General features: G+C 39.0%; 2 protein-coding genes across 2 annotated transcripts; one reads left to right on the forward strand and one right to left on the reverse strand.

Moving 5' to 3' along the window:
- Positions 1 to 1,311: 1,311 nt before the first annotated feature.
- Positions 1,312 to 5,215, forward strand: kpna7 (karyopherin alpha 7 (importin alpha 8)). Its single transcript, XM_026170365.2, has 12 exons — positions 1,312 to 1,473; positions 1,570 to 1,713; positions 1,785 to 1,870; positions 2,133 to 2,301; positions 2,475 to 2,574; positions 2,783 to 2,865; positions 3,306 to 3,392; positions 3,487 to 3,663; positions 3,849 to 4,082; positions 4,454 to 4,636; positions 4,753 to 4,899; positions 5,061 to 5,215. Exons 1-12 carry the CDS (start codon positions 1,408 to 1,410, stop codon positions 5,145 to 5,147), a joined length of 1,563 nt encoding a protein of 520 aa, XP_026026150.2. The 5' UTR covers positions 1,312 to 1,407; the 3' UTR covers positions 5,148 to 5,215.
- Positions 5,216 to 5,938: 723 nt separating this feature from the next.
- Positions 5,939 to 10,323, reverse strand: xpa (xeroderma pigmentosum, complementation group A). The gene is made up of 5 exons (XM_026170366.2): positions 9,908 to 10,323; positions 8,561 to 8,666; positions 7,874 to 8,039; positions 6,932 to 7,049; positions 5,939 to 6,837 (listed from the first exon to the last, which is right to left on the reverse strand). Exons 1-5 carry the CDS (start codon positions 10,176 to 10,178, stop codon positions 6,683 to 6,685), a joined length of 816 nt encoding a protein of 271 aa, XP_026026151.2. The 5' UTR covers positions 10,179 to 10,323; the 3' UTR covers positions 5,939 to 6,682.
- Positions 10,324 to 12,880: the final 2,557 nt, after the last annotated feature.

A 12,880-nucleotide genomic window follows, 5' to 3' on the forward strand; every position in this document is an offset into this window, starting at 1 on the left:
TGTATAATATTCAGTATAAAAACCTTTTCAGTATAACATCTGCCTTGTAGCTGCTTGGTGACCTTCTCAGTGGGCTATACAGGTGGGCAGAGGTCGAGCTGCAGTGGGCTGAGCTGTTTTATCTGTATATATAAAGCACATTTAAAGTAAACCTGGGCTGGATAGATTTATGTTTGCATGCCCTATTTATATATATATATATATATATATATATATATATGTGTGTGTGTGTGTGTGTGTGTGTGTGTGTGTGTGTGTGTGTGTGTGTGTGTGTGTGTGTGTGTGTGTGTGTAGAAGAGAGGCAGTTGGTCTGGGAAAGACTCTTGAGGTGCTGCATTAGAGGAAACAACTGTGATGAGCATTGTGTTGTGCGTTTGATTGTAGGCGAGGAAGTAGAAAAAATTGGTGTGTTTATACAGCACAGTACAGCACATGAGTCTGAGCCCTTACAGTCGCATGACCCTCTGTGTGTGTGAGTGTTATCAAGAGGAAGTGATTACTGTATAACTTGGTCAGAGGGAAACCTCTGACTATTGTTCGGCCCTTCCTGGTCATTACAGAGGAAGACGAGACTCCATCACTGTCACTTTTTCTCTAGCTAGCTTTCTCTGTCAGTGACTTTCTTCTCTTTCACTACTTCGATCTATTTATTTTCTCATTTTCACTGTTTAGCTCCACCTTTTTTTTCTTTTTCTTTTATTCTTCATACTAAAATAAACAGCTGAATTAAAACCAACTGTTCGATAGGCACGAACTAATTAATTATACATTTAAAATCTTCTTTTTATTTAGCAGGGACTTTAACTTCGTCACAGTTCTTTTGATCAAATGCAAGCAGTTTGTCTGTTATGTTGTGCTGCCCTCTGCCGTCTAAGATTAATCCTACGCAAAAGCGTCTGCAGCCCCCAGAATTTCCAGTGCGAGGAATTTAGGCTGCTAGCGTTTAATTATTTCTCATAACTGTGTACATATATATATATATGTATTATTATGCATGTATCATGTGTATTCCAGAGTGCATTATAGGAAAAAAAATATTTAAAAATGGAAATCCCCAGCCTTTAATTTGAGCTATGATCCGTATAAAATTAAAATCTAGTAAAAGGCAGTCTGTAGTAGAATTACATTTTTTGCTTTTATTTTATTTTATTGTTTTTGCGAATATTTTTAAAAGAAGCAGTTCGTTCTATTCTTGCTGTAGACTGAAAGTGACCTTGCGGGAGCCCTAAAGTTCGTTACTTAATTGAAACCTTCACAGCTGCGCTTGAATGAATCAGCACGACTCCTCCAATAATCACATCTAACTTGATTCACCTGAGGCGGCTTTGACAAATATAATCACCCGGCGGTTGGTTTCACTGAGTTTTTATTTCAGGAGCTTGGATTACTGTGCGCTCAAAGGCCAACATGCCCACCAAAAACGTTACCGACGAACGGCTCTCCAAATTTAAGAATAAGGGGAAAGATCCAGCAGTAAGTTGACTATGATTTTTTTTTTTTAATTTATTTATTTTTTTAGGTTCTATGTAATGGGTTATTTTATCTGAGCTACACCATCTACTCCTGTAGAAACTTCGGGAGAAAAGGATCACGGAATGCGTGGAGTTGCGCAAAGCTCACAAGAATGAAAATTTCTTGAAAAGAAGAAATATAACGCTGTCGTCCCTCCCGGACGAGGAGGCCCTGTCTCCAGACTACATCCCCAACGAGCTGGTAAGTTTCCAGAAACCTTTAATAACTCTACTAAAACTAGCACAGACTCTAACAACATACCTGTAATCCAGGTGACCCACTTATCCATTGAGGACATAATTAAAGACGTGAACAGCGACTGCAGGAAGTCCCAGACCCGAGGCTGTCAGGCAGCCCGGTGAGTGTTCAGGGATGATTATGATCTGTCTGATACTGTCTTCAAATGTAACCCTTGCTTTTTGCCATCTCACAGATGATTACCAGCTCAGTCTGTCTGTAAAGAAAAACATCAATTTCAGGGATCACATGGGACCTGTGGGGAAACCGTAATGGGCGTTTATACAATGTTAATGACACCCAAGAATTTATTGGGTACAAGTGAACTGAGCAAAGTAAAGCCTGTACCTTAACTTTTATTTTTTTTTTAATCGTCTCCTCAGGAAGCTGCTTTCTCAAGAGCGTAACCCTCCTCTGAAGGAGATTATAGATGCTGGTTTGCTGTCTAACTTTGTGTCCTTCCTGTCTATGGACGATGAGCCAACTCTGCAGTTTGAAGCAGCTTGGGCTCTAACAAACATTGCCTCTGGGACCTCTTGGCATACACAGCAGGTATTAAAGCTGTCTGATATTAATGTTATGTTGGACAGATTTCACAGTAATCTATCAACATGTTGGATATTGTCAATATTCAACATATTATAGTCACATGTCTGCTTTGGGTTTACCTTGTAACCTCCTCAAGCCATTTTCAGAGCAGACTAAATGTGTGTGTCTACCCTCAGGTGGTGGAACATGGGGCTGTACCAGCTTTCATCTCTTTGCTGTCCTCGCCAATGCTGCACATTAGTGAACAGGCTGTCTGGGCTCTTGGGAACATTGCAGGTTAAATCTTAAATACAATGTATTGTCATGTCTGGCTTTGCTCTAACAAAGGGGGGTGTTGAAAATGGGAATCTGAGATGAGTTTCAAAAAGCGCCTCAGTTGCTGAGTAACTCTGTGGTCTTCCCACTAAACAAAGGAATATGGAAAATAAAATCCAGTCCTCTACTTCAGTTTCATTGTTATGCTTACAATGTAACTACTCCTCAGGTGATGGTGCAACTTATCGCGATGTCTTGATTGAGTGCAATGTCATCCCAGCTTTGTTGTCTCGAATCTCTCCAGACACACCGGTCAGTTTTATGCAAGCTTTGTGTTTGTCCTCTTTTTCTGATAACTTCTAAATATTCTGGATTTGAGATTGTCCTGCACTTGGTAGAGTCTAGGTTTAGCTTTGCACTTTAACCACACTGCCAAATCATGACTGGTTTAAATGCATTATGCTGAAAAATCTATGGTTTTAATTTGTCAAACTGAAGTTCCCACAAAGGAACTTGACTGCCTTTAACTGGTTCTAGTGTATAGTAATTCATGTTGATGGCTTTCAATGCCAATGAGTGCATCAAATTGGTCAAATGTGATCAAATAAGTTCTAATGAGGAAGATTATTATTATTAATAATACTTCAACTGCATGATTCTTCAACTAAAAGCTACTAAAATAGTATTATCAGATAACTAGTAAAATGGTGAAAGAAACTTCAAGTCTAAACTGTAATTGACTCTAACTCTAGGTTGGCTATTTGCGTAACCTGACATGGACTCTGTCCAACCTGTGTCGAAACAAGAATCCATTTCCACCCTTGTCTGCAGTCCAGCAGGTAAGATCAGGAACTGTTGTATTGACACGTGATCAGATTGCACATCTTAATTCCAAATCCACCAGTTGATAAGCTACATCTTCTGCTTCTGTAGATGCTTCCTTCACTGGTCCAGCTGCTTCATCTAAGTGACAAGGACATCTTATCTGATGCATGCTGGGCAATCTCCTACCTTTCTGATGGTGACAATGACCGCATTGAAATTGTAGTGAAAACCGGTATTGTTCCTCGACTGGTGGAGCTCATGAGTCACCAGGAGCTTGGTGTCATGGTAGTGTATATACACACACCCCTACTCTGAACTTAAGGGTCTGTCACTTGAGCATAAGTTAAAAATCTGACATGAGATACGAAGATTTAATACTTTCCCCTCTGTCATTACTCAGTGTTGCATTTGAATATGAATGATCACTTCATATACTTTTTTTTTTTTTTTCATAAATCTTTGACAACCAGACCCCAGCTCTCCGCTCCATTGGGAACATAGTGAGTGGCTCTGACCTACAGACTGAGACTGCAATTGATGCTGGAGTTCTAAATGTCTTACCCAAGTTAATGAGGCATCCAAAGGCCAGTATTCAGAAGGAGGCAGCATGGGCCTTGTCCAACATTGCTGCAGGTCCATGCAAGCAAATCCAACAGCTGATCACCTGTGGTCTGCTTCCTCCTCTAGTACACTTACTGAGAAATGTGAGTAGCCTTCAATCTGTAGTCTGAATTCAAAGTGTAAAACTGTGTACACCACCTTTGTGTTTACTGGGTTACTTGATCCAACGTAGTTTTAATGAGCCATCACTCTGTGGATAAAGGCCACAATGAAGTGTAGGAGTTTAGTTCTTTTCCAAGTGAAGTTGTGATAAATGGGCTGAAATCAACACCGAAAGTTGGCACTTAAACACTAGTGCCGTTCAGATTCTGAGTAAGCTAGCCATCAGTATGTTAGGTTCTTTTTTTTTTTTTTTTCTTTAATACAGAAAATTGTCCAATTTCACAAGTAACAATGGGCTTATCTGTTCAGCTGCCAAATATTTTATTTTTGTAAATATTCTTCCTCGTCTCAGGGTGACTTCAAAACTCAGAGGGAAGCTGTTTGGGCTGTGACAAACTTGACTAGTGGGGCTACTGTGGAGCAGGTAGTCCAGTTGGTGCAGAGTGGTGCTCTGGAAGCAATCATCAACCTACTTCAGGTCAAAGATGCTAAAGTCATTCTGGTCATATTGGATGCCATAAACAACATCTTCATGGTGAGGGCAGACTATGTCGCAGATTATAAAATGCATTAATCTGGCTAAATTAAAATGCAGTGAGATTTAAGTCTAAATGATACTATGTTTGGTGGGGTTGGCTGTGACTTTTTCAGGCTGCAGAAAAGCTTGGTGAGATGGAGAAGCTTAGCCTGTTGATTGAAGAGCTGGGAGGACTGGACCGCATTGAGATGCTGCAGAACCATGACAATGAAATGGTGTATCAGGCTGCACATAACATAATTGAGAAGTACTTTAGTGATGTAAGTCTTAGCTGTGTGGATGAACAGTTATAATGTAAGCCTTAAACTTTGTAATCTGAAGTTGGGAACTTGTACTAATATTTGTATTTTATTTTTGCATTTTGATTTGAAAGCTGACTAAAAAAAATTTTTTTTTTTCCTCTCTTCCCCTCTCTATCTAGAGTGACACTCATGGTGAGAAGGTTGATGCAACAGAGGATGAATTTGCTTTTCAAAGCCCTGATGTCCAGAAAGCCTTTGAATTTTAAAACTGACTCTGTATGTTTTGAATTCATGTTGAAAATTTGAATAAAGGAATGATCTCAATGGTACTAAACAGTCATGGGTAACTTGGGCAAATCTCATTGCACCTGTGAACCACAGCAAACTAAAATGTCACAAGTTTTCCAACATTTAAAACGGTTAAATCTGCAACTTCTCAAGTGTAAACTTGAGTAAGGGCTAGACGTCAACTGCATTGCTGGAATTCGGGTTGCTAGTTTCACTTTACTACTTTCCTGCGCTGTAACTTATTCTGTATCACTCTGGGCAAATCATTAGCTTGCAGAAGACTGACAAGAAAATTGGCCTCAGTTAAAGGTGCTTTATTTCTGCCTCTCGAACATTTGTGGCACTCTCCTTTATCCCGTCCCCACCTGCTTCATCCACCAGTGTCTAAACTGTCAGGATCATGTCCTGCTTCCTACAGTTGGTAGTGACTCTGAAGTTTATTAAAACTGAACATGAGTTGGCAATCCCTCCTTTACTGAAATTTAAGCATTCAAGTCTGGCTGACTACACTCTGAACTAGTAATTCAGACACTCTGACGTGCAAAAAGTATAATGAAGTACACTTTCCACCCCTCACATGCACTGTGAGGAAGTAGAAGACTAAGTCAAAAGCATGAATTGCCAAAGCCACCCATCCTCTTCACATACCACTGAAATGTAGTTGAGATGTGGCTGCACACTGATCACGAACTACAGCTTTGCTCTGTAGAATAGCATTACAGACGACCTAGCTAACAGAAGGGACCTATAAATAAAGCATTTTCAGAACTTTACAACTAGAGAATTTTTAATTACATCATTACAAATAAAGAAATTTACACATTTCCTTAAAGCTAATACAAAATAACATTTATAAAAACCAAGATGTGAAAATTCACAATGGTCAGACCAGGCTGAAGTGTGTGCACTGGTGCATCTGGCCAATGCTCTTTGATAATGTCTTTATCAATTGAAAATTGATACTCTTGGCAGACTGGCACTGGACTGACTCCCAGAATGCCTTGAGCATAAAGCCATGATGAAAACAAAACTACAGCAGGTGATGTGAACTTCTAGTCTTAGACATCTGGCAACAGCTGCAGACTTCTTTCATAACTGCCCTCCTAAGATATGACTTTTTCTAAGAAGGCAGCAGCTTTGGAAAATGTCCTATTTGTCACAAGGAAGACCTACAATTTTTTACACAACATTTTACACAAGTTTCAGTATCATGCTTTCCTTGACTTGCCAAATTTCAAATGATGCAGAACAATGAAAAGCAATGTGCATAGGTATGGCTAAAAATACAACTGAGTCAGCAATCAAGCTAAGATGTGCAACAGCCATTAAAAAAAAGAACTTACTGCTAATGTGTTGAATACAATGGTGATTTTGGCCCCTATTATGTGATCTAGGTGGAGCATTTTATTGCTATTTATTATAAATGGAAAAAATACAAATAGGAATTTGGAAACTTGCGTTCCTGTCGAAGCACCAGACATCAGTCTTTAACAGTGTTTGTGGACGTGTGTCTCTACATTTTCTCATAGCTAAGCTCATGTCCACAAGTGAGGCACGTTTTCTTGTAGAGGTCTTCCTCTTCATCTACAACCTCTTCTGGTCCGTACTCATGCTGGTGAGCGGTGGTGTTTTTGGTCCACATACTGCTCCTTACTGCTCTGCGTAGCTCTGATACACGCACAGAGACACACAGCTGATGTTTAACAATGCTCAGTGTAACCCATTTGGGAGGGGAGAATTTTGGCTCAAAGCAAACACCAACCTTTGACCTTCTTGTTGAAGCGTTTTTGTTTCTGCACCTCTCTGTTCTCTTCTCTTGTTTCTCTGGCTTCTTCTAGAGCTTCCTCTGAACCCCACACCTCCATACATCTTTTCTCCACCTGTAATATACAAAAACCTTTTAGCAGGTCCATAGACTGTACAGGTAAGATGGACACTGGCACCATGATGCCCCCCTTGGAATTGTAAAATTCTGCTTTAAAGTTGAAATTTAAGCATTTCGCTGCAGCCATCTTTGGTTTTGGGTTGAAGCTAATATCTGGAAAACCGAGGACTAGTCAGCCACACTGTAGCTAGTAAATTCTAAATGTTTAAAAGTGATTAATAAGTTACTAAACCAAGTGGGAACTAAGTTTTTTTTCATAGATCTTTTTGTAACCAAAGGAATCGCCCCCTGCTGTCCATTAGAAAGACTGCAAGTTTAAATCACTTTTACCATCTTCTTCACTTTAAGATTATGTAAAAGAGACTTACATAATCTACAAAACATACACCCTAATACATTTCCTGAACATTTAGCGGTACTTTGGTTTACTCACACCTCAGCCTCTCATTTCTTGGGTAATAGTATTTTCACATTATTTATGTTATCACAAATCTAATGACTAACGATTTTTAACACACAGTGTGTTAAAATTACAGTTAATTGGTAAGCTTGTGTCATAAAACGTGTGCATTGTAAACTTAAAACAAAACAAAACAAAACAATTATCTGCTTGTTTTTAGTGAAGATTTACAAACCAATCACTTCACTTTTTTTATATAAATAAAGTTTCACATACATTAAGCTTTTTAAGACAGAAATACTATATTTAAGTTCACAGTGAGCAGTCTAGCCACACAACACTGAATGCTAAAGAATATTAGCATAACGTGAATATAGGTTAAAAAAGTTGTATGAACTGCCCTTCGCATATTTTCATACCTGCAGCTGGAGGTAGAGCTTCATATCTCCCCAACGTGGGTTATGGGGGTTTTTCTTCAGTATAAACCTGAGAGGAGGCTCCCGCTTGTCCAGGTCACAGTCCTTCAGCAGGTAGCGCTGCTTAGCCTCAGTCCTGGAGATCAGCTTGTGCTTTTCCTCATTGTCCCTGAAAAGGAAATAGGTTTAAAATAGATCTTTAGTTGTACGACTATATAAAACAAAGTTGACAGTTATACACAAAAAAAGTTTGAGGCAACTAAATGACCAAAACATTGCACTTTAAAGCCCCTAAATACATAGACTGTGATGGACACCAACACAAAATGTTTAGGTATCTTAATGCTTAATATAGAATGCACAAGCAAATACAGTAAATGACAGCAAATCATCCTTTTTTTTTAAATTTCGTCATGATGAAGCCTTAGTTTAGTTTTGTTTAAAAAAAAAAAAGGTTCAGTACATGTAACATGTAACATGAGGAGGTGTTAATTCATCCTCCAAATTCTTCCAGATCTCAGGGAGCATGACTGTAAACAGCTGTTTAACACTGGAAATCAGTGAGGCTTGCAGGTGTTTATGGTTCAAAGTTTTAAAATATAAGTCACCAAATAAATCTAATAAATATAAACGTATTAATTGTGCACACAGACTGCAGCAAACACATCAGGTGTGTGTGTAAGTGTATACCTGCAGTTGTCGCACACAGACAGGTCAAAGCTGTTGCTCAGGTACGAGTCCATAAAGGGTTTCTGACATTCATCACACATCAGGTACTCTGGTTCAATCACCGGAGCTGAAAACAACGCAGACCCACAGTGATCAAGAACAAAGGTAAATACAGTTTTTCTCAAATGTTAAAACACAAAAGCCAATCCTGCAACCCAAATGACCAGTAGTCTAAACACATTTACTAAATGTAGCCACCATATTCCAGTACCATAAACGCATGTCACATGAAGACACAATTCACAAAACACAACCCTCTGTACTCATAAATCTAAACACATTTTTCCTTGCTAAAACACATGTTGCAAAACAACTCTGCTCATATTCTCAAATGAAAGCCCATGTGATGCAAAATGCTTGCCACAGTCACCAATCTTTGAACACAGGGAACACACCTGGCGTCATTCACTACACACAATGACTCAAAATTGAAGACACTTGTTGCTAATGCTGTACCCACATGTAAAAGCAAGTTCAGAGTGCACAGTATGCTGAAGAGTCCAAACAAACACAATGGATGAAGGCAGAGTCAGGGGAAGAGGAATTTGATGCAGAGGAGGGAGAAGAGCTGACCCTGGAAGAAGAGGAGCAGGCCAATGAGGAAGAGGAGTTCAAATGAGAGGAGGAAGAGGAGCGACCAACGAGGAAGAGGAGAAGGCCAACGTGGGAGAGGAGAAGGTCCAGGAGGGAGAGCAAGACAACCTCGCACCATCATTACGGACGAGATGCGAGCAACAGCTCAGCGACATGATGCCGCACAGTGATTGTGGTGTGTGTGTGGTGTGAATAACGTAAATAAAAAAACTTCACACCCTGTTCATGTTTTCAAGATTACTGTTGTGTGCATTAGATTCTGTTTTTGCATTGAGTTGTGTTACAGTAGTGTACGTACATGCAGGATTTTCTATAGATTTATACTACTCATATGAAACTCACAAATCTAAATGCCTAATCCTCTGCAGAGATCTACGACGATCCGTTACTGTATAGTTTCTAAAATATGCATTGGCAGTTATGAAACAAAGAACCTTCTCACAAATTGAGCATTGTGTTTTCAATTGTTTTGCTGTAGTGTGTAATGCTGTGTATAGTGTTTACAGTTTTGACAGCTTCGAGCTGCTCTCTTGGTGTGGGAGTTTGAGTTTTGCAGTGGGAAGGTGTGGTTGTGTTTATGTAGCTTTAGAGAAGGGTGTTGTGTTTGGACATTGGGGGACCTGGTGGTAACGTTTGTGACATGTGTTTTAGCATTTGAGAAAAACTGTAATGTAAATACGAGACGAGCACGTATTTGTCTAACTAAACACACACCTGGCTGATGCACCACTACCTTGATCGTCTGCTCTCTCTCTATATTTCCCTCCTCGTCGATAAAGAACCCAGCTCCCGAGTCGATGGTCTTGGAAACTTTGGCCGCTGTTGCGCCCTCCACAGCGGACAAAGGACGACTCGCAAGACGGGCTTGTCGGAGCATCAACGCCCGCTGCCGGTTCCTCTCGATTTTAGCCCGCATCGCCGGGGAAAGCTCGAGTTTGGGACTCGAAGCACCACCATCCACTGTCTCGGCCTGTGACGGATCCATGGTGCTCTCTAAACACAGCGATCACGGCAGAGCAATGAATTAAATTACTCTGCAGAACTTGCCCCGGTCCCTCTCGCTCCATGCAAAGTCCAGCACTAGATTGTTGTTACAAAACTGACAGCTGAATGCTTCCGGCTTCTTTTTCGTTTGGGTCTTTTGGTGATTTTCAAACAGCTTTCGGGGGCAATACCGCCACCTTCTGTCTGACCCCGTGTGGAGTAAAGCACACCGCTATCGGACTAATAGTAACTGAATTCAAAAACGTCCACATATCTATTTATTACACTTTATATAATAAAATATTGCATATTCATTTTGATTCTTATGGCTTAGTGATTGTAAAACCAGAAATTCAATATTTCCAATTATTATTATTATTATTATTATTATTATTATTATTATTATTATTATTATTATTATTATTATTATTATTATTATTATTTTCTAAACTTAGTCAAAAAGAAAGGATACAATGTATCCTTAAATAAAGCTCCCAATGAGCCAGAGTTTCTTAAAATGTTTCAGTTACTCTTTAGTAACAGCTATCCAGACTTTTTCTTCATTCAAAAGAATTGTCAGGCCTGAAACACATACAGTATCTGAAAGTCATGTCTTGAAGAAACAACAGAGACCAGACCCAGGGCCTGACAGGTGTATATGGTCCTTCAGTAGCAACAGGGTTTATGGACCTGATGGTGGATATTAGGAAAGAAGAGCTAAGCAGAGCCTACAGTCATTTGTCAAACACAAGGGAGGCACTGTTATTGTTTGGTGTTACATTTTAGTCAGCGGTCTTGTCAAAATTGATGGATGTACAAACAGAAAAAGTATGGTAAGATTCTGATCCACTGTGTATTATCATCTGGAAAACATCTGATTGGCTGCTCAGATTGGAAGATTAGATTATCTACTAATCAGAAGATTGGTGTTTTCATTACTAGCTGCTCCAGTCTGCATGCCAAAGTATCCTTGTGGAAGATACTGAACCCCGAGTTGCTCTCAGATGCTTTCGTTGTAGTCTGTATAGAAAGCACTTAGGTAGAAATAGCATTTTAAAAAATTGTATGAATGGGTTTAAATGGGTCCATGAGTAATGTCATATAAAGTGCTTTGAATACTCGAGTAGAACAGTGCTACATAAGAACCAGACCATTTACTATTAACAATGATCCCAAAGACACTGGTAATGCAGCGAAAGCATTCCCAAATAGAAAAACACACATTACTATCAGTCATGAATTGGCTTCCCCAGAGCTCAGACCTCAATATTAGTGAAGTTATGTGAGATCATCTTGGCAGAGAGTGGAGCAAACCAGCAAAACACCGCCAACATCAAAGAAGAGCTTTATATTTGTAAACTTCTTAAAGATTGCCTCAAATTACAGCATCAGCGTAGCATGGCCTGGAGACAATCAGCTTGTGCTTCTGCTGAGTTATTATTAATTTATTATTAATTTATCCAACAGTTATAACCAGTCCTGTCATACTAATGTAAGAGTAAAGCATTTTGACTGGAAAGCGTCATGGAAATGTGAATGTAATTTTTTTAAATTATTTGTAATTTCCAGAAGTATTAGTCAGAGGAATTATGGCTAATATGATATCTCACACCATTCAAAACTCTTTTTCCTAAATAATCTTGCTTTCTTTTTTCTTTCTTTCTTTCTTTTTAAACGATCTCCAATATGAAAAGGAACCTGCACAAAAGTAAAACACTTGCACCCTTAATGGCTTCTAAATATAGTATTTCAAATTATAAATCTTTCTTAATCCTGGTTTTGTGAGAATGTAAACTCATTATCGCTGCACCAGAATGCCACTCATTACGACTTTCACTGACCTAATGCCCTTGAATCTTTACAGGGCAAAACTCATTAGCTTGTGTGTGTCCACACTCAACATTAGTTATATTCAGTTCAGTTATTCAGTTACTCCCTAACAAGCACATTTTAAATGTCATCATACTTATATCTGTATACAACTTCTGTAATCCTAAAACAGTTCCACCCCAAAAATGATCATTCTTTTATAGGAATCAATAGCACACACATTTACTCAGTTACTGACAAAGACACTTGATACATATATGGGAATTTGGCTGGGGTGATTTTGTAGCTTGTTAACTGGCAGACAGGTACTTGAGTTACTCACAACCTAAATTTATAGGTAGTGAGGAAATGTCCTCAGATATCCCCCAAGAACAACCTTTACCGCTGTCCTCAGCTGTCCATTTAATCTTGGTTGCATCTCACTGGTCTTTGCAGCGGGCCATGCCTGCTTTTGTAAGAGGCTTGTGTCTATGTAAAGCAAACCACATCCTGATGGATGACACTGCTAATCTGTGTTATGAGGAAGGTTGAGTGGTAAACTGACCTCCCTATTTACGTGATTTAAATATGTCAATGTCACATTTTGTTAAGAATCTAGCAGGCAAAGTATTCCAAGATCTGCAGAGTAATTCATATGATTTTCATTCACAAATTGCAAATATACTGCAGTTAAATTAGGCTGACAAGGCTGTCGGGAGCATCTATTTCTTAATATTAACTAAAAAAGTTCACCGACATTGATTTTTTTTATTTTTTTTTATTTGACCATATAACATTTTATACAGAGATAAATTATATATGTTTTTACAGTATAATACATGTTTCAAGTAGAACATTATAACATTGTTGTTGAAACTGGTCGGAACGAATCTT

Source organism: Astatotilapia calliptera, chromosome 6, assembly GCF_964374335.1.
Source record: "Astatotilapia calliptera chromosome 6, fAstCal68.1, whole genome shotgun sequence".
NCBI lineage: Eukaryota > Metazoa > Chordata > Actinopteri > Cichliformes > Cichlidae > Astatotilapia > Astatotilapia calliptera.

What these genes read in the sequence shown, in the direction of transcription:
- kpna7 (XM_026170365.2), top strand. Translation starts at nt 1,408, where the DNA reads ATGCCCACCAAAAACGTTACCGACGAACGGCTCTCCAAATTTAAGAAT. An exon ending in ATAAGGGGAAAGATCCAGCA is followed by an intron (nt 1,474 to 1,569) that starts GTAAGTTGACTA and finishes CTACTCCTGTAG; the next exon opens with AAACTTCGGGAGAAAAGGAT. An exon ending in TAGTACACTTACTGAGAAAT is followed by an intron (nt 4,083 to 4,453) that starts GTGAGTAGCCTT and finishes TCCTCGTCTCAG; the next exon opens with GGTGACTTCAAAACTCAGAG.
- xpa (XM_026170366.2), bottom strand. Translation starts at nt 10,178, where the DNA reads ATGGATCCGTCACAGGCCGAGACAGTGGATGGTGGTGCTTCGAGTCCC. An exon ending in GGTAGTGGTGCATCAGCCAG is followed by an intron (nt 8,667 to 9,907) that starts GTGTGTGTTTAG and finishes CGTTGTTTTCAG; the next exon opens with CTCCGGTGATTGAACCAGAG. An exon ending in TCTGTGTGCGACAACTGCAG is followed by an intron (nt 8,040 to 8,560) that starts GTATACACTTAC and finishes TTTCCTTTTCAG; the next exon opens with GGACAATGAGGAAAAGCACA.